We start from the raw sequence: 22,504 nt of genomic DNA on the forward strand, positions 1-22,504 counted from the left end.
CCATTTACAGACTGAATCTATTTAGGTGACTGGAGATATTGTTATCGCTGGTAATTTCCTTCTTTCTATCAATCTTTCTTCTTCTTTTTTCCTTCTTATAATATTTCCTCTTCCTCGGCGGTCTGGAGGAGGTTACTGTAGTTCTGTCGGTATTAGCCCGTCTTTTGTGTCTTGCCTGCAGCTTGGTCAACTGTGCAGTCGCTTTGATTCTCACAAGCACCAAATAAAGAAAAGAGATCACGTCCCTTCTTGTCCTGACTTGTCTTTTTTTCTCGTCCCGTCGGTAGGATTTTAAAATGCACTTTGTTTGTAAGCAGCATGGAGCACCTCGGACCTTTCAACTCCCACAAATCTCCTTTTTTTTTTTTTTTAATCTGTGTTGGACATCTGTGCAGCTTCCCTTTACACAACTGATTTTTAACCTTGCCATTCAATTTTTACAGCACTGGAGTTCAACTTGTGCTTTATGTGATTTATAAATAATGCAACCGGACTTTTTAAACAGTATAAAAAAATCATGGGGACGGTGGCAATTTTGTAAATATATATATATATAATGGCCCAGAAATATAAGTCGTGCAGCGGGCTATGGGGTTGTCTGTAAAAGATGTTAATGTCATGTTTTATGATATTAAGTGTTACCATCTGACTAGTGGCATCCAATTATATTCACAAATGACAGCTGACTTTACGATGAACTCCTCTGTTGAAACACAAAAGTAATTTCTTCCAACGGCCTCTCACATCTTATACAATGTTAAGTTTGTGGTTTTGTTGAATTCAAATTTTCACGAAGAAATTAGTTTTTAATAAAGAGCGTTTGTTTCCTCTGCAGAATCGTCTGTGCTGTTTTTATTCTGCCTCAAAGAGTCAAGCCTTTTTGAGACAAATATAACTGAACAACCAGTTGCTATGGTCACTCTCTTGATGCAAGCTGTCTCTGAGGCTGAAATTATATCAATGTGTGGATGACAGGGCCCTACAAGAGTAATGCTATGGCATCAGTCACTAATAACAGAAACAGGAAGTCCGTGGAAGAAGGTCAGACTATTAATAACCAAACAAAAAACCTGTGAAAGAAGAGTTAAAGCAGATCTACGTGTTTCCGTTTCTCTCTGAAGAAAGGTTTTCCAGAGCCGCATCCATCGACACACCAGAGTTGAGAGTGTGGGAGGTGCTTATCTATCCGAGCACTGCTTAACACAATGACGGCGAAGACATTGGCAGGACTAGAGACGTTGGCGCCAGCAAAGAAAATGTGGCAGGCTGAACAAAGATGTAGAGGCATAAAAACCTCTCGCTGAATATAAATGCGGGGAAAACCTGCAAGATAGCCGTGCGGAAAAGATCATCTGTCACTGCCAAGTTTGCATAGTTTCAGCAGGTTTCCAAAAAAAAAAGAAAAAAAAAAAAGGCTTTAGTTCGTCTGACTGCAAATGCAAAAAGCAGTCGGGCAGCAGAAAGAAGAAATTCTACTTTGAGAATGTCGAAGCACAAAACGTCAAACGAGGCGGAGGCCCGTTTTTTTTTTTTTTCTCATAGAGCCGTCGGTTTTTGCGAACCTGACTGTATGGAAAGGGGCCCAAACTGTGCCGACCGAGAGGGTGAGGAGGCTTCTAGTTAACAACGAGCTTCCATGTCGTTAACTAGCGCTCCTCGGCTGTGATACCCGACACCGAGCCCGCGAGACGAGAGAGCCAAGAACAGGAAGAGAGGCGCCTGGCAACGACGAGGTGGCGCCGCTGGCGTCCTCCCCTCCGCAGCCTCGCAGGCATGTGTGCACGGGATAAAAAACACACACACACACACACACACACGCACACACACACGCACACACACACGCACACGCACACGCACACGCACACACACGCACACACACACACACACACACACACGCACACACACACGCACACACACACACACACACACACACACACACACACGCACACACACACGACGTACTAATGAGGAGTGCATTTGGTAACAGTGCCAACATCACAAAAACTCCCTCGCTGCACCCTGCCCGCCTCTCTGTTCTCACTGTTTCCAAGGAGACTGCAGCACATTGGTATTCTGAAGGGACACTTCATAAGCAATTGTGAGAGAAAGAAAGAGAGATAGCACGAGTGAGAGTGAGAGAGAGAGCGATAGAAATAGTGCAGAAAGTAAAGACACGTAAATACATATGTGCAGAGAGAGTACAAAGAAACCTGACGGTTGTGGGTATTTAGATGTGCATCGAGCACCGGCTTCTCTGTTTCTGTGTAAAATGATGCAGGAATGTCACGTGCGATTAGATGCGTCCAAAGTGTGCTGCGTTGTCACGGGATGTTCGATGCATGTTCTGTACGTAAGCAATCGCGCTGCGTAAACGCTGATCCAAAATGAAAACCGGCTGTGATGCGAGCGGTCGTGACTCATGGAGATGATGCGAGACAAGAAAAAGCTTCCTTACCCATAAACTCGATGCCCAAGTGATCTGTTGTTTCAGGCGGCGGTGGGGAGGGGTAGAGAGGGAGGGAGGGGGGGGGGGGGGGGAGAAAAATAAATACAGCGGTTAATAAAAAATAGTGTACGTTAGCATTGTGTCACAGTATAAACAGCCGGATCATCACTGTCCTGCATCTCTGCTGCATCTGTGATTTCTATCTGTTGTCACATGGAGTCAGGAGACACATGTTACAGGAGATGACACACACACACACACACACACACACACACACACACACACACACACACACACACACACACACACACACACACACACACACACACACACACACACACACACACACACACACACACACACACACACACACACACACACACACTTCTGCATTCCTGATGACTCTCCGTGATGGTAATAATAAGACACATTAACCCTCACCTTGACTCAAACCTTCAAAGGCCTTCAATGCTTATTTCTCAGTCAGCTTCAAACTACAAACTCGGGAGTTGTTTCACAGGGAATATTTTGACACTTTAATGCTCTAATAAAGAATCTGACGATAGTTCTGGAGTTGTTTGCTCATGTTTTGCAGGCGGCTGTCAGTCAAATCGGATCAGACCACACCCACACAGTCCGGATGAATCACATTAGGTGAGATTTGAAGCGTTAAACCCAAAGTGAGAGATTTAAATCTGTCACTGTAGAGGTGGTTTCCACTCTCGAAGCCTGAAACTGCAACAGCAAAAAGGATTCGAGAGGAAAACTGATGTGACCTGATTAATTTTTTTTTAATAAAACAGTGAGGAGACATTGTTAATGAGCACACAGTAAGTGGCAAGTCAAAAATACATTGATACTGGACTTATGGTGCATTCAGGCAGCTGCTTGTGGTTTTTAGCAGGGAACGTTTTATAAACGGCCGACAAAGTAATGGCAACAAAGTAACGATGACAAAGTAACGATGACAAAGTAACGATGACAAAGTAACAGCAACAAAGTAACAATGACAAAGTAACGATGACAAAGTAACGATGACAAAGTAACGGCAACAAAGTAACGACGACAAAGTAACAATGACAAAGTAACGATGACAAAGTAACGATGACAAAGTAATGGCAACAAAGTAACGGCCGTGTGAGAGAACTGTTACCGTCGTTGTCTGTCAACACAGTAACTAGTAACCTGCTCTAACTAGTACGACCTAAATTAACCGTGATGTGACATATTTTCCCGCTGAGCATTTACCCTTTCACCACAAACGTTGCCATGTCGACTGACGTCACACCGACTTCTCGGAGCTCTCAAAAAGTTCCCCGTTCGACAGGCGTTCAGGTGATTTCTCCCATTTGGAGGTCGGAACTTTCCCAGTTGCTCATGAAACTATCATCATCACAAATATATTCAAATGATAATGTATTAATTTCTCGGAGAAAATCTGAACCCATAAAACCCGTAACTACAGCATTATTCAACTGTTTTTATGGTTATGTTTGTGCACTCAAAGATTGTAACTTGAGGCAGTGTGTGTGTTTATTGAAGGTCAGGACGAGAGGATGGTCTCTATTAAACCTAAATAAAATGGCGGCCTCAACCACAGATGGGAGTCTGGATGTGAACTCATATTTGTTGTGAGAGTCGTGTGCTTTCTACAGCTGCCGACCACCTCCTGCAGACTCCAATGCTGCTCATAAACGTGGCGCTTCAGAACAAAGCGTCGCCTCTGAACGTAATCCAGCCAGCGATTGTGTTTTTCATATAGATGTACTCGGTTGTATGGGAACGTGAATTTCTAGAAGACGGAGGAGATAGAAGTATGTAGAAGAGTGTGCACACACCCGAAAAGCTTAAATATCAGAGCTTTGAAAGGAGGTCAAAGGTCACCGTGGCACCATTAATGGCTCTCATTGTTGACGTCAAAGCCCCAATTACCTTCTTGTAGCAATTTCCAGGAAAACATAGAGAAGAGGCTGCTGGGAAACCATCTAAAATGTAGTACATAATAAAGACCTTTATTTATTCTCCTGTTCAGAGTGAATTTTATTTTTGTATTTTTATTATACTGCTTTGAGGTAATTGGTGTGACCTTATGCTTTTAAAGTGCTGCATTTCTTATTGTTTTATCCCTTAAAATCAGAATCTGGCATCACTGAAAAAAACAACAAATAAACAAGGAGATATCTGAGGTTAAATGCAGCGATGATAAACTGAATTTTTAAACAGTGACGACGGATTACAGGAGAAACCCCCCTTTCCCTCTCCCTCCCCCCCGGACTCCCGCCGACTGACAGGAAATAATCTAGGGGAAGTGCTGATATCTGCGGTGTCACCAGTGGCTTTTTACCAGTGCTAACAGTGACTTTATCTCCTGAGTGGCCCTGCCCTACATCTTAGAGTGGGTGAGCTGGTCTTTCTAATGTGCAAAGCTCTGTCCAATCTGCCCCCAATCTTATCGGGCAATGTTAGTACAGATGTAAGCGGATCATTTCTCACTTTACCGACGACCCCGAGACCTCTCTGTGCCGCCTTTCTTGATTTCCCTCTTTAAAAAACAAAAATTCAAAAATGCCTGTGACGCGGGACAGGAGGAGATGATCAAGATAAACGGGACAACGAAATCTTTCTGAATAATCTACATTCGCCCCAATTATTTATTTTTCAAATGATTGTGCAACGTTGTGTTGCATATCTGCCTGTTTAGTTTTTTTCTTTCCAAAATACAATCAGCTGAAATGACCGTCCTTTAGCTGCAGTTTAGCGTTTTATTCATAATGATTGATAACTAGCGCATAAAGGATTTTAGCCTCGCTGACCTCACTGCCCACCGCGGAGCCAAAAGAAGATGACAGAGTGATCTGTTCTTTGAAATTCTGCACTTTTTCAGCCCTTTGGGGTAGAGCTATAAGCACCGCTTGCTGCTGCCAGGGATGGAAACTCAATTTCCCATGGAGCTCAATGAGTAGAGCCCAGCATTAAAGCTGCCAAGGTTAGGGATTTCATTTTCTGTATAGCTCGGTGGGTAGAGTATATATCAGCAGTGGCACTGTCAGGATATGAGCCTCGGCTCCCATCGGGGCCACCCATACTCAAGATGTATGCACTCCTGCTACTGTAAACCACTTAAGATGGAGGGATTCACAAAGTGTCACATGTTGAATATGCTCGGCGGAAGCTGAATCATCGGGCGGGAGACGGATACCGCCGGAGACGCCACACGTGAATCCAAAACAGCTTGGAAGCTCCAACAAAACAGAAGACACGTCCCCACCAAAAAAAAGGGATGTTATTTCCCCACTGCGTGAGGTTTCCCAGGGCGGGGCACAAAATTAGGAACTCAAAAGTAGGGAAGAGTAAAGATGTTGACATGAGAGAAAGACATCAGCTTTCGATATTTCCTCCAAGAGCGATGCTTTTTTTCACAGAGGTATAGCTAAAAAAAAAATACTGTGCTGATGTTCAGGTCTGATTTTCATTAGTTTTGAGGATGAGGTTTGTCCATCGATAGGTTCATTTTAGGCTTTTATTGCGCTTTTTTTTCTTTTTTTTTACAGTCACGTAACAAGTGTAGTTCTTCAGTAAATGTACTAAAATACTTAGATACTAAGATTCTGCTCACTTTCAGGTGTCTTATTTAAATAAAAACTCTCCTAATCTTAATTGGCACCAGTCTGTTAAAGATGATATTTATTTCTCTTAATAAAGGCTGAATCTGCTGATCAAATTACGAATGCGATCATGTTTGGAATTTATTCCGTTCAAATTTGCAGCTTTGGGACTAAAATTAGAAGGAAATTAACCCGCACATCGTACAGGAACTCACTGAAATGAAAGAAAAAAAGATATCTGAGCAAACCAACGTGGCATTTCATAAGAAAGTAGATACTCCCCACTGTGTGTGTGTGTGTGTGTGTGTGTGTGTGTGTGTGTGTGTGTGTGTGTGTGTGTGTGTGTGTGTGTGTGTGTGTGTGTGTGTGTGTGTGTGTGTGTGTGCAGCCTGAAGCGGAGGCAGGTGTGGGTGGCCGGGAGTCTGTAGCGTGCCGCCCTACTTCCCCTCCCTGCGGACCCACATATGGCGGTGGGGATAGGCTGAATACCTGTGTGTGTGTATGTGCATGTGCATGTGTGTGTGTGTGTGTGTGTGTGTGTGTCTGGTTATTCCACCTCTGGAACAAGGCTCACAGTGGAAGACAGATTAGCTGACCTCCACTGGGACACTCACCCTGCTGATTTACAGACTGCACTCATCTGAGAACACGAGCGTATGCATCATATTCTGACACGAGTGTGATTATGAAATTAGGCGAGGTGCCGTAACATAACGCCTGATAAGACTGAACAGCAGCGTTGTTTTTTCTAAATCCAGATTTTTTTTTTCATATAAGTTCTGTGCTAATGAAGGACAGGACAGGCTGTGAACCAAACACCCACACACCAAATAAAGAGTGCACTCAGAAGGGGCTTTTTATTCCTGACTGAAAAATGGATGCACTGTAGTGAGCGCCGCCAGGGCGTGATTTCCTCTCATGTAACGGCTGCGGCCGTGGTTGGGGCCTCTCGCTGTCGTATTAAATACATATTTGAAATGTAACCATGTCAACCATCAAAGCGGCGAGAACGAGAGAAAGAAAGAAAGAGCGCAGCATTTAAATCAAAAGCAAAAACGAACCCTTTCGATAGCTGCTAATATTCTTTTGACGAATGCCGATAAAAGAAGCTGGGATGTCAACGATACGATTGATCATGCAGTTTCCGTCGCGCTGGTTGAGGCTGGTGTCTGCGGGACCACCTCCAACTCATTCGTATCTTATCCATCGATAAGGAAGATGTCAGTCGCCGTTTCTGGTTGTGTTTCTTTAGCCTGATTTATGACACGCGGCTTAGCGTTTGACCTCGTCACACTTTTTTATATTCTTTAAGCAATATTACACGAGAGGGTGAGCTTCAACGTCATGATTGGCACGACGGTGATGCGGTCCGTGAGCGTCGCGATATTACAAACCCCCCTCCCCCACGCAACAACTAAATAAAATGTCATCAAAATGTTGTCATGTTGTGGAGCAATTCGACTCTCAAAATATACAACTTCTTGTTAGTGCGAGCTCCGTTTCCATGGCAACACACGGGGTACGTCCAGGGACGGGAAAACAATCAGTTGTGTGAGTATACTGTTACGTAACATACGCGATGTTTACTGCCCCGGGAGAAAGGTCGACCCTTAGCAACCACCCTAGCAACAGAGAGGATTTCTAGTCTCCAACTGAATAAATACAGAACATAGAAACACTAAACTGCTCAGCTAGCTCAGTCTGGTTGGAACAAAGATATCTGATGAACAAAGACGTCGATGGACTTTAAGATTTAAGCATCATGTCGAGTGTTGAAACCAAACCGGTCCAGCTAGCCACCGCTAGGATTTCAAGTACGCGACAAAAAAGGACAGAAAGAGACACCGATTCTAATTCTATGTTCCCATTGAGAAGGCGGAGTGATATTTTCTAATGATGAGCAGGATGTGATGTCATGGCGATTTGAGCACGTCACAAATGTACAGTTGACCAATCAGATCTCCGGGTCGGAGCTACTTGTTGAATCATCTTGCATTTGTTTGCTCGTTGTTTTAAGTTAGTGTATTTGGTATGAAATCATTCCTGCTTTAAATCATTGTAAGTATATAAGTGATGTTTCTCCAAACAAATGCTCCTGCGGTGCCTCAGTTGAACACGTGGCTTCTACTCCAGCACTGCATCACACACAAACACACACAATCTTCAGCTCTTCTTTTCGCCTCTGTCAGATATCAGAACAAATAATTATTCTGCAGACGGGCACGAGGGAGTGATTGCATCACATTCACATCTCAGCCTGACTGATAGCGTCGCCCTCCGTGTGTGCAGAACAGAGAATACGCTACGTGCTATTTCCAATTAGCGCTCGGCGCTCTTTACGGAGCAGGAAATAAATTGATATTTTGACAGATGGCGGCTCTGAAGAACTGGAGGGAAACTAAATGATGGCACCGCGTTGTCCACTGTTCAGCCCCGATGAAATTAAATATGGATGACTCGCCCGATCATGTGACGCAACACTGGGTTTCTCACGTCGGGACTCTCTTGCTGCGTGTTACACGATATTTCCTTGTTTACTGTAGATTCGTGCAGGTGCGTGCACTCATCGGGAAAATAGAAGCTCAAATGTGATCATATTAGTCAATATTACACACAAGATACTTTAATCTAGCGTCGCGTTTTTACTTCTATAATTTCCACAAATTGCATCAAATCCACAAAAACATTCCCAGCAGCAAAGAAAAATAATCGTGTTGGTTTTAGTTGTTTGTCAAATTGCTCTGCTAGATTTTTTGTCAGGTCACGTTTGTCCTGAACTGAGAGGAAGCATCCTGGTGCACGCCACAGCCTGACAGATTAATGGCTGAAAGTGGAGAGCAAAAAAAAAAAAAAAAAAAAAAAAAGTGTTTAAAAAATAAATAAATCCCCAAACAATCTATTTACTGAATGCCGGTCTCAGCCATTGTTGGATTTGAATGTAATCTTTCACTGACCCGTTTCATCATCTGTTCTCTCTCTCTCTCTCTCTCTCTCTCTCTTGTAGCCCACTTGTTTTTTTTTTTTTTTTTTTGTGTGTGTTTTGTTTTTTTGCCCAAAGCCGTTGCTATAGCAACGAGGTATCTGTATCTTCTAACCTGACAGAAAGTCTTTCATCTGAAGCTGTCTGCTCTGCATCCATAAATCAGAGCGGTCGAAAAAAAAAAAAAATACCCACACCAGGCCCGGGGAGGATGATCTACTCACGGCTTGCTTTACTACTTAGAAACCCACTCGGAAGTAAACACTACGGGAACGAGCAATAAAAACTGCTAACAGACTCCTGGAGTCATTTTCACGGTACAGAGATACGTAACTTTGAATTATCAAGCATGCAGCAGCTTTTTAGCCGCTTTTAGCTCACTGTTTTGATTTGACAACACGTTTGACGGACAGTTCATCCTCAGGAAACTCATGAAACCTTATTTCCAGCAGCAACACAGATGTTTCACCGTTGTGCACGAAAACAACGCACGTACGATGGTGGGAACGATAACTGGGGAAGAAAGTGGAACAGAGATAACTGCTGGACGTCTGACCGTCATCTACTGACATGTTGGGATCTTAACTTTCCTTGTTTAGTTCGATTTTCTTATTTTAGATGAAAAAACATCAGAGTGGGACTCCACTCCAACAAAACGATAACCAGTGGTGGAACAATATAATATGGCGCGCAACAACAATACAAAATGACTAGAAAAGCACAAACTCAAAATGCAGTACAGCAGATTGGCTTCATGAGCTATTTCAAACCCGCGCCGATAAATTTGACAATTTTGTGAAAGAAATTTAGTTCAATGTGCACAAAACAAACAAGAAATTAAAATGGGAACATAAATTACATGGGCTTTTTGTTTGTTTGTTGCTTTTCGCATTTTGCAAAACCAAATAACAGTTTATTTCCGTTCAGCTCTCACCCTAATTGCTTTCTCTACATCCATCTATCTTCCTCATTTTGAAATCTTCCGTCTTCCCCGCTCACTCACTCTCACTAACTGTTTGATTTCCTTCTTCAGTCTGAAAGCCTCACTTCATCAGCGTATTAAGACAAAGATTAACTACAGTTCATGAAACTGGCAGCTTCACACATCCAGTGTTAACCGCACAATTCTTCACACCCCTTCAACCATCACGCTCTCCCAAATTGTCATCTGTGGATGCAAACGCTTTGCTCGCACGCCCCGAACTTCACGCTTAATATTCACAGAAAACACGCCGGCAACAGAATCAAAACAAAGACAAACAAACGAGGCCCTATTGTTGGAGATTAATCTTGAGAAATTAGTACAGTTTGTTCTCAAAACATTTTGACAAGCTTTATTAAAAATTCCCAGAATTTGTTTTCTCTAATTTCCTTTCATACTTCCGTTAACACACACACACACACACACACACACACACACACACACACACACACACACACACACACACACACACACACACACACACACACACACACACACACACACACACACACACACACACACACACGCACACACACACACACACACACACACACACACACACACACACACACAGCCGCCGCTCACTGCCCTCTGTGTTTTTGTGCTTAAGCTGAAGAAATTGCAGTCTTAACCTCCATTTGACAGTGACCTCCCTTTACATTTCTTTCCTGCTCGGCGCGCGGCATCAAAGCAAAGCGACACGAAATGAGACGGAGAGGTCCAACGTCTACGAGACAACACGTCCTCCAACCAAAACAACACGGCACATCGTTTTGAACATTAATTGTTGTGTCAAAGTGAGTTTAGTTTTGTTTGGGCACCAATACTGGTTTATGTTCAAATAAGTAGGATGGTATTTTTGACACAAGTTAAATACATTACACAAGTTAACTATATATATATATAACTAATAATGAGGCAATACAACCTTATGTTTTATCACGACTTCCTTTTGTGCTCCTGTCATAATTACTATGGGCCACTAGAGGGTGCAATAAATTCAAGAGGATGTAATGAAGGCTATTTTTTGACTGATTGCATTTGCCTGGAGTTATTAAACTGGCTGACTGACACCTGAGCGGCAACCAGCAGTGATGTCACCCGTTGGTTTGTGAACGGCCGTTCTGCATTCTGGCCGTCGCCATCTTGCTATTTGGGAGCCGGAAGTGACCATATTTGGGCGCGTTGGGGGAGGAGCGATCAGTGGATCTGACTCAACCTGAATAAGGAACCCGTGGCTGCCGCGCCCGGCTGCAGAGGAAACCTTACTGCACCAAAGGCTCCGTTGTTACTCAGACCTCGAACTGCTATCGCCTGTGTGGATAACTTTTGCTGCTTAACGGGGAGAAAAATGAAGAAACACTCCGTGAAAACTTCTAAATCACCGTGGGAACGCCGACAGGGAGCTGTCAATCATCATCAGGGTCGCATCACTGAGAGGCCAACTTCTGCTCTGGCCCTGAGGCTGAAATGGACACGTACACACACACACACACACACACACACACACACACACACACACACACACACACACACACACACACACACACACACACACACACACACACACACACACACACACACACACACACACACACACACACACACACACACACACACACACACACACACACACACAAAACCCCAAAAATGATATTTGTGAAGGCTTCCAATTTACCCCTTTTCATTTTCGTAACACCTTGTACCCTTTTTATGTCCCACTGTTGTGCATCAATTTAAGATGTTCAGTGTGTTCCTGGAGTAATTTTGCGACTTGAAGATTTATCTTTTTGACATAGCCACTTTTCTTTAAGAAGCCAACAGTGTCCACTTTATTTTTATTTTTATTTAATTGTAGAAAAGCTTTTTGAAAAAATATCCACAAGAACTTGTTGCATTCAGCTGCAGGTGAAACGAGCAGGTGGAAGGAGTAACCACTCAGGTTATGGTAGTAGAGGAGTAAAAGCAGGAGAGTTTTTTAAGCTTTTAGGAATAAAAAAATTAAAAAATAAAAAAAAAAGCACGACTTGAGTGTGTTATTCAAAAAAAGAAAAAAAGCATAATGTAATGTGGATGCATTCTAGTCAATGGAGGTACAAAAGAATGTGACCTCTCTGCCTGTGGATGTATTTCTGTGTGATTTCTAAAAGTCGATGTTAAAAAAAGGGGCTTTTGTATCAGAGTTGAACCCAATTCTCCCACCAAACTTTATTCCTAACTGGCTTTGAGTGAAGCAAAAAAGAAGAAGCTGCAGAGCTGAGATTAGAGATCAAATTCTGTTATTCTCAATGGTGTCGAGTTCGAGCTCATTATTTAAAGAACTAACTGTAAGTGACCTCTCGTTGCACCCGAGCAGGTTATGTTTTTATTTTTAAAGGTCTATCCTGATACGACTTAAGAAACAAAACTCAAAGTCGTGAGGATACCTTTGTTATCAAAAGGCATTCGTTGGGGATGAGACGATTTAAATTTTGCTCTCATTTAATCAGCTCGCAGGGTAATGAAAACGATCTGTCAAAGAGATTAATTTTATTTTGATATCATATTTTATGCCCATTAGTCACCATGTAAATTGCACCTCGCTAATTATTCCATACTTCATCATTATTACACGTCGCAAAATTTTTGACATGACAGAGAAGTCAGATGTGGTTTAAATAACAACATTCATACGTGTTCAATAAGCTTCACGATGAAATAAACATGCACGATGGTTGGTGTTAGGACTTCATCAGCATTATGAAATACAACCAAACCAATTAAATCAAAACTTTACATCCTAAAAATGGTATCAGGGAGGCTGATTGCAGGAATGTAAAAAAAAGGGGTAAACTGAGGCAGCTGGTCTTTGGATGCAGCAGTGCAAGGTCAGTAAGTGAACCGCTGACGCCTCTGGGGCTCTTTTGGAAAGCAGGATGGGGAAGGAGAGCGACGGAGAGGAGGGTGGCTCGCTGGCAGGCTTTGCAAGGATGACTGAGTAAAAGAGGAGGAGGAGGAAGGAGGAGGGAGGAGGAGGAGAGTTCCCAAAAGCCCTGAAATCCAGGAGGAGGAAGGCAGGACATGTCAAAAAGAGAGTTGGCGGTAGTTCTGGTAAGTGATAAGGAGAGTTTTAGTTTTAAGGGCATGGAGGAGTGACAGAGAGAGGAGGAGAGAGACGGGATGGAGACAGACAGAGGGCGAGCCCTGATTCAGCAGGGCAGGACACAAGCCATGTACTCCAGTCGCATACAGTTCGTGACTGTCACCCCCCCCCCGCCCTCCTCCACCTCCCTCTCTCACTCTGTCTATATTTGTCTCACTCTCTCTCTCTCGCAGAGGAAAAAGTTGAAACGCCAGATAAATAACCAATTCCAGCTTCTCGGCTCGGACGTTTTTTTTTTTTAAAGATATGCTGATCCGTCCTCGTGTGTGATGGGCGGCTTGTGAGGAGGTGGACGGTGCGGAGAGTGCAGATGTCGGAGAAGCCGTCGGTTTTACGTCCTTGTAAAAATGTACATTTTGGGAGTTTTATTTTAAGCCTCAGTGTTTAAAGGCGTCACTAAGGTTGTTCTAATTTTTTCCAGCTATTTAAATACATCTGCTGTTGTGCTCGTGGGGAAGTCAAGTCAATCAGCAAGTCTTAGATTGAAGTTTCTTTCGATCGACGTGGAAAACTTTGTACTAAAATGCTCTCGGCGATCGTTATTGCAGCAACTGTGCTAATTGAAAAAGATGGATACGGTATTTCGATTAGAAACAGCAACCGAGAACATGATGGACGTCCATGAAACGACCGCTCAGCTGCTACAGTACACAGAAACATGGGAGTCGTCCTGATTATTTAATGATACTACAGGTGTAATTTTAAATGCAGCACCCAGACAGCGAAAGAAGCAAAGTCAGTCAGAGAAATCGGAGCCGAATCCCTGATCCAAACTTTCTGAATTCATTCAACACTGAACCAGAATCCAAAAGTAAATCCTTCGATTCGAGGTTCATGTATTTGTCATCCCGACCGTATCTATATTAATACACATGCAGTGGGACGAGTTAACAATGAAGTGTAAAATTATACCATCACATGTATAATGTGTGGCTAAAAACATACATAAAACATACCTGAGATACAGAATTAAAAGATATTAAGTGGTGCAACAACGTTTTGAATAATTTTTTTCCCCCTTTGGACTATTCTTATCTTACAGCAGTACATTTTTTCTTTTACATTGCGTGTTCACGGGTTAACAAATCTGACATTACGATGGTGTGAGAAGGGAGGACAAAGCGAGGTAATCTGAGGACAGCTGGAGTTATTTTAGTTTCCATCAGCCGTGAAAGGACCAGTGTTCCTTCTATTTGCAGTGCAGTTTAATACGGCGACATGACCTGTGCACCGATGCTTGATCAATTCTATTGTACTTGGTGGTTTAATGACTACGGGCCCTGCACAAAGAGCCACATGGAGGTGAAGGCGAAACCAAGCAGCGTGTCCTAATGTACCCGGACACTCGTTTTCGTTGTGGCTGGGCCGAGGGGCTGGAAACACGCATGGTGGCTTCACTTCTATAACGAGGAGGAAAAAAGAGAGAATAAGACAGAAACGAGGGAAAGATGGATGAATATAGTTGGAAAGAAAGGGTTGCAAAGTTCAGTTCAGAAGAGTAGTCCAATGTTTGTGATCAACTCAACTCTAATTATACCTCTCAAATGATCTTATCAGGACTAATATGTCCATTTAAATCAGGTTGTTATTTTCATTTTAGTTTCAATTGCCGCTGAAAACCGCTCGAAAAAAGGTTTTATTTTAAATCGGCCAAGATATATGAATGTGCATAAATGATGTCAAATACTTTACTATACTTACTGTATTTATTTATTTATATGCTTTATCATTGTTTTTATAAGGGAATCTTAGTTGGAAAAAGCCCACTAAGTTTTTTGTTTTGCATGAAAACCAAGACAACCACTTCATTCTGCAAAAATGTAAAAAGTATAAACACTACAAGTAACAGCTAATTTGGAGGTGTGTAAAGGGTGTATAACTTTTTGTAATATTATTTTCTTTGGTTATTGTTCAAAGTTTTCAATTCAATGTCAATTAGAAAAGTATTAAGGTCCTCTTTAAAGATGAATTTGAAATGCAGACTATAACTTACTTCGAAGAATCAATGAGACTTTATTACATAAACATTATTTTCTAACTTTGATGTGTAATCTTCTTTTATTCCCTCGAATACCCATGATGCAACTGGGTTTGGCCTTAATGATTGTTAGTACATAATTCAAGCCTTCTTAGGGCCTGCAGAGATACTTGTGTGATACATAATGGGAGCTGCAGTCAGGAATAATTCATGCTATTGATGAATCATTTAATTTGGAGAGAAAATATGAATCAATAGGCAGTGAGGAACAATAAAGGAGTGTGTGTGTGTGTGTGTGTGTGTGTGTGTGTGTGTGTGTGTGTGTGTGTGTGTAATGGCAGAGAAGAGAGAAGTCGCCGGGACAAAGGGACTCTCCCACTGACAGAAAATGATGCTCTCCTCAGTTGTCAACTGGTGAAGCTTCAGAAAATGAGCATTAAAAAGCCATTTGAAGGGGCCAATTTCAAGTCATTTTCTTCTGTCATCTCTCTCCTCCAACTGTTCCCTCACAGAGGTCTGCTGGCCGTTAGCACGCTCTCTACCTGCGTCCGTGGCAAGTTGTCATAGTCATTTAACTCTCTGGTGGGAGGGCTGGCATTAGATCAGACAAGTGCTTAAATCGCCGAAGTTGTGAGCTCCCCCACACACACACACACACACACACACACACACACACACACACACACACACACACACACACACACACTCCTATCTGAGTCCCTACTTGTCTTAAGGCTAATATAAAAAAAGTAATTAAACAGGAAAGTGTTTTTTTTACACACTGTATCAGGTGTTTTGTGTGAGCAGGAACTTTTACATGCTGTTGTTAAAGTATTTATAGCCATCGCTTGAGACGGTATCAGTCAATTCAACTTACGTCCAAATCCTCGACTAATTATGTGTTTTTATTGTTGAATCACGACAAAGAAGCTCCTCAAACCAAACCATGATCTCCACCTGCAACTAACCAAGTTGTTTTTGTTGTCTAGGTTGGAAACGTATTGGTCTAAATACAGTTTGCGTCTAGTGCTGCTTATGAAGGTTAAAACTGGAGACTTTCTCCTGGTTTGGAAAACTATCCTACAAAGTCAAAGTGAATGACATCATACTAAAAACTCGGGCTGTAATCTGATTTGGAGGAAAAAGTATTCAGTCCGTCTTTCACTGAAAGCTTTAATGAATTCATAAAGAAATGGGAGCATATGTTCGCTGTCATGTCGTCTCCGTTCAGTCACACACGAGACTGAAATGTGAGAAATATAGTTTGACGTGAGAGATACAATTCACACTTTGTCTAAAGCAGTTGGTGCTGCGAATGAATATGAATCAATAAGCAGAAAGCGCATAGAAAATCCATACACGGTCTGAACACACTGTAAGTACAGAACTCTCACATGCCTCCTCTCTCTTCTTATACATGTTTTATTGCATGTTTCCTCACACCTTGAGATGAGATCCTAAGATGCAGAAACGTTGTGCGTCTCTCTCCATGGAGTTAAACAACCAACTGGGGGTGCTACTGAGCCAGCTTTGCATGGAGCCTCTGCTCCTGACAACCCCCGGCCTCAGACTCCATCACTAAATGTTAGCAGCGACAACCTTGCAGGAATGTTTTATTACTTAGTAATAAATAAATCGGGGTGGGGGTGGGAGCGTGGAGTGGCGGGGTCGGGGGGTGGGAGGGGCATCTGCAACCTACTCTCATAATCTTTATTACGCACCAGCTGAAAAGACCCATACTTCAGTTATGAATTGGGCCTTCTAGATCTATCAGGATCTGAATGTGGGTGCAGATAAAAGTCTGGATCAGAAGCTCAGCAGCGATGACAAATGACATCTCGTGTTTATGATATTTACTATTTCAGTGGTGGGAATATTTTTTTCAGAAGAGCTGCTGCGATCATGAATTTCTGCTCTTTTCCTTCATCTGCCTTCGCTCCACTTTCTTCTGATTGCCCGCCGTCCACAGCGACGGATGCAGTCGATCGTCGGAAGGTAAATTGGCCTCAGCGGTCAGAATCCATTAGGCTCCACTGCAGTGGTCGATTTTGCGTTTCGCCGGCGGAGAGCAGGAATATAATCTTAGAGGACAATAAAGCTCCACGTGTTTTCGTGTGTTTTAAAAAATAAAAAAAAAGAAAGAAAAGAAAAAGACGAGCGCAAAAATGGATTGCGTCTTTGTTGGCGGAGGGAGATAAAATAATTCAGCCGGTGTCGACAAAGTCAAAGAGACGCACCTGCAGCTAATTAACCTCTGCATATATTGCATGTGTTTGAATGGAATAACAGCAGAGCGGTATTAGTAGAAAAACCGCCAGCGCCCTGCCGTGAACCCCGGACCCCGGCAGGCAGGGTGTAAACCACACGGGCACTTTCAAGTCTAAAAGAGGAAACCTGCTTTTAGTCAGCGGACAGGTGAACACTCGATTCTCACGGTCTGACGGTTTCGCGTGTGCAATATTTTCCACGTGGAAGTGGAAACACATGTCGGGAATATAGAAAAACTCCGCTGGGCAAAAGTCCCTCAGCTCGTCTCCCTGCGAGGAGGTCGCTTTGTCAGGCAGCGAGCAACACCATTACACAGTTTGTGGAACTTGGCAGGCTCGGGCACGAGGACGGAGCTTTTTCCCCACAATTTACTGCCGCCAACGACGAATTTTTTATCTGAACTGTCTTCTTGTTTTCAGTAGCTCTCAGCGGCAAAGAAGTGGCAGCGGGAGAGGTGCAACCCAAACGTGAAGGATGTGATCCTGCTGCGATCCATGACTCTAAAATACCAGAATTTGGGAGGTAACCGGTGCCGCAGAAATGTTGACTTCCATCGTATTTCTGGGTTTTAGGAGAAGAACAAGTTTTTTTTTGCAGTCTCTGGCCGAGCTGACCAAGTCACAGCCGGCCAAGAAATTAGGCTCGTTCGAGAGGAGCCAGGTTTGTGCAGACTCGATGACGGACACTGATTATTTAAGAATTTGACAAAACAAAAATGTTAGTTTGAGAGGGACAGGTGAGATCAGCTGATCTGTACACAGCAGCAAACTGACACGAGGCTCATTTACAGCTGAATATATAAAGAATTGAGGTTGAACCAATGCACATAAATCACAGATCGTATTGCAACCCAGGATCACGTTTTGCTTTAGCGGATGGGCGTGTCTATTTCACGCTTTGCAGCGGCACCGGGTGGAGCATTTTAATAGGCAAGTCAAAATCAACAAATGGATATTGCGTGCAGACTGATATAATGGTCTCATAACATTTTATAAAATCATAACATAACAGGATGAGGGACTTCTTGTGGAGACTGAAAGCTGCTGCGAACTGTCCGACTTGACTGAAGCCTTTAGTGTCCACCCCCCTGCCGCCGCCCGCTTTCCAGGCGCAGTCCATCTCCAACGAGCCTAATGCTGCGGATCCCATGAAGACACATCAGAGACCGAAAAAAAAAAAAAAGTTTTCAAAGGAACTTAGTATAATAAAGTCTATGGAGTTGGAGACTTTTTGGAGCCGACCTCTAGTGGCACTTGGTGGTATTGCAACTTACGGCGCCACGAACACTTTTATATCCAGTCTGTGTTTTGACTGCTATAACAAGTCTAAATACCTGGAAGTTGTGCAACTGCTTTGGTTCAACTTTCAACTACTAACACTAGCAAATGGACCCTGATGGCACATGCTTGTTATTTAGAGTTTGTAATTTTCTGAACTAAACACAGGAGACTTAAAACCATTCGTCAATCAACATGACAAATGAGTTCATTATTCGACACACCAGGTTTCACTCTTTTTGTGAATTTGTGAATTCATTGCGCTGTTCACTGAGATAAATAACACCGGTGGAAGTATCCAACAAACTTAACTGCATTTTCTCTGAGCGCCTGTTTTTCAGACATGAAAATGCATGCGTGCTCCGTACCTTCAAAAACATCTGCGCTCGTAATTTGTGTGCAACTGCTGCGTGATTGCTGTGCAACAGAAGCTCGTGCATTATCTTACCAATTGTAATAATTTGCAGCTTCTTGCATGCGAGCGGCAAACAAGTCCACAGTGAGAAGGGAGGCCGTGAACACGATAACTGTGTAGGACGGGTTCTTTTCATCTGGTTTCAAAGAGACCTGCTGTCAAAGAGAGTCTTCTTTTGTTGTTTTTAATGGGTAGTCTAGATGTGAGTGTTTTCCATTTCCTTCAACCCCAGACACACGCCAATTAAAATAAAAGCGGTCTGCGCCACTGCAGCGGAGCGTCACTCAAACCACGCAATATTGTTCCTAAATATTTAAAAGTAGAAAAACACACATAATTTGACGCAGTTTCAATCTGCTCTCTGTGATTTTGTGAGGCGTTACAGAAACTCCTAACTTTCACTTCTCTGGGAGCCAAACCAGCTCCGACCCCCCTCCAGGCTTCTGGTATCGTAAAGCCGTCAAGCGCACAGACTTTGACACTTCTTTATCCGTGTCTTCGCCGCGATGAGTCCGTCTAAGGAGGGAGGGCTGATACCGGAGCCGACGCCAGAATTGTCAAGTACGTCTGAGCGTTAAAGTCAACTCTTTATCCTGCTCGACTTTCAGATGGTGTGAATTCAACGACACGTCTCCCGAGACTCGGCTTTGCACTTCCCCGCGCGGCGAGGCCTCGTCGGGACGGAGACGCAGCCGGGCGGAAACGCAATAATGCAAAAGATATGTAGAGCGCGGGTCGCCCCTCCAACAAACACAAACAAACACAAATGTTCACTTAAAGTATCGTGCCAGCGTCACTCCAGGAGAGAAAACCGAGGACATCTGGCTGCTTCTGCTAACTGCTTCCAACAAATTTCACGTCAGATACAAAAAGGTCACGTCCGACCTACTTCAGGAAACGGCCACCGACCTACACGGCCTGTTTTAAAGTCTAACATCGGGCAGCCGAACAAAATATTACACAATCTAATGTGATAACTTTACACGTCGTTGTATTTGAAGGCTCCTCCAAGTCTTTTGTTTCAAGTCTAAGACTGAAGTCATTCGAGACAAGTTTAAGCAGCGTTCTCAGATTACTTTTCGATATGAACACCGGCCATTAAAATGACGCAGAATATTGATGGTGTCCTTTAAAAGCTGTAAGCCGTGTTATTGAAGACTGTCCTCACAAAATATCTGAGAAGAAGCACCAGTCTCATGTATACTGATGCTGTGTTCCAGATGTTGTACTTGTGTACTAACACTCAGTATTTTGAGGGCATAAGTGTGTTCAAGTACCCGGACTGATGCACTCAAAACGCCCCAAAAAAGAAAACTTTGGACGCCTTCCATCCTAAACGGACGCCATTTTGGCTGCGTACAGGAAGGGGGCGGGGCCACCGAGGTCAAGAATTTTCCAATTAAGGCTGTCTGCAGAAGCTGCTGCTGTTCTTCAACACCAAACAAAGAGCTTTTTTTCTTTTTCACTAACTGCTGCTGGACAGAAGAATCAGTATTTATTGAGCGTTAAACAGAGGCCACAAAAACAAAGGTTGAATTCTACGTTTGATATCGTAAGTTTGCGGCTCTTACCGACGGCGTGGTTCGCTCCGCCCACACGAGGCATCGGAGCCTCGTTGTGTCACGACTCCCTCTCTCGTGACGCTTCATTGATTCCCGGGTCAGGTGGCGGCCGCGGAGCATCGCCTCCGACAACTCGTAGGCGCTCCTCGTTCTGCCCGAGGACATTTCATTCACATCATCCGTCCTCCCCCTCGTATCCTCGCGCGCGACCGACTGATCTCCCGCCGTGAGCTTCACCGCACGCCGAACAATCCAGCGACGCGTCTGAACAACGGTGCGTCGCCAGCGTGGATCGCGCCGCCGCCAGCCGAGGTGACTCGCGTCGCCCTCGACTCGGACGGTCGGCCCGACGCTTAAAGCGATCGCACGTTTTATGCTTTTCCCTTTTGCAGCTCGTGGATTTGAAAGGCGCAAATACAATGTGAAATACAAGGGACTGTACTTCTGGTGGAAATTGGACTTGCATGATTACTGCGATGTTATTGTCTGCGGAGCACACAAACCTGCCGAGCATGAAATCAGATCTCATAAAGATAGCGTGAATTAAATTTGTCTTCAGATTTAAATCTCTAAATCTCTCTGTGTGTGTGTGTGTGTGTGTGTGTGTGTGTGTGTGTGTGTGTGTGTGTGTGTGTGTGTGTGTGTGTGAATATGGGGTGTGATGTGATTGCGTAAGCTGCAGATATGCTGATTGTGATTGTGCCTCGCAGCATTGCGGGGACCCGTCTCGGTTCAGGGCGGGGTTGAGTGTTTGTTTTTTCAAATGTGAAATGCGGCCAAGACCATGGCTGCGGATGGGAGGGGAGGGGGTGAGGGGGGGGGGGGCACGTCAATGAGATGAAAGCGCTAAAGAAAGAGATTGAGGTGAAGCCGAAGAGGGAGACAACACTATTAAAAGAGAATACGTTTGGCGTCGGCTCTGTGAGCTCCTGAATATTGTATTGTACTGCGAGAGTTCTTAGTGCCAATCAGCAACCTTCCTTTTTCAACAACAAAAGCCTCGTCGACGACGAAAAAAAGCAGTCTGAACTGAATTTCTTCTCCCAACGAATAGATTTGACATACTGCATGTGAGGGCGATGACAAAAAGCCTTTGTGTCTCTTGACAGATTCGGCGGGAAACCCTAAATAAATCTGCGATCTCAGACAAATCCCGCCACCGAGCGCGGTGACAGGCGCGGTGTCGGAGAAACCCAACGCACATCGGTGAGTCCCGTATAACCTCTGCCGATTCTCTGCCCGGTCTCCAAGATTTTACACAGTTTATAATCTTTAACTCCATTTGAACATTTTAACCTTCTGTGAGCCGGGATGTGGTTTAAAATCGTCAACATGTCCCGTCTTGAATTTTAAAGCTCCAAACATAATGTTTTGACTGCGGCGGTGACACCGAACATGGAAACATGACAACGTATAAAAGTCAAACCTCTCCTTTTTTGCGAAGTATGCTGCTTTTCATACTCGTGCACCTGTACCCAGCTGGTGTTTGGTGTGTTGTACTACAGCATTTACTTTGAAATAGTTGAGCTGGGTCTCACTACAGTCAAGACCCAACGTCATGCTGATTAGACATTTTAGTCTGCGTCCTCATAAATGTAGATGCAGTTTCGGCCGGTTTTGACGCATAAAGTTGCCCCAGTAGTTTGAAAATGAATCCGAGGTCTGTGTCCAAGTAGTCTGGACCAACCAAGTTCATAAAAAACTGAACAAAACACATTTTGTTCTGAAATTATTGGTCAATATTTATACATTTTTTTTTAACAAAACCGCAACATTAGTTCTCTGTTTTTACTTTATAGACGTCTTAAACAATTTAAGACACGTTTTTATGGCAGCATCTTTCTATTGG

The 22,504-nt window shown here is 43.5% G+C and overlaps 1 protein-coding gene across 1 annotated transcript in view; it reads right to left on the reverse strand.

Annotated features, from left to right (window-relative positions):
* Window positions 1-22,504, reverse strand: part of LOC138627161 (pro-neuregulin-3, membrane-bound isoform) — a 317,078-nt gene that overhangs the window by 34,031 nt on the left and 260,543 nt on the right. The window contains exon 4 of the mRNA XM_069709306.1: window positions 2,456-2,479. Within this exon, the coding sequence (XP_069565407.1) occupies window positions 2,456-2,479 (24 nt within the window). The remainder of the gene's footprint in view (window positions 1-2,455; window positions 2,480-22,504) is intronic.

Source organism: Brachyistius frenatus, unplaced genomic scaffold (genome assembly GCF_029030835.1).
Source record: "Brachyistius frenatus isolate BFR_SWC_R1_liver_20210118 unplaced genomic scaffold, ASM2903083v1 Contig_82, whole genome shotgun sequence".
Lineage (NCBI taxonomy): Eukaryota > Metazoa > Chordata > Actinopteri > Embiotocidae > Brachyistius > Brachyistius frenatus.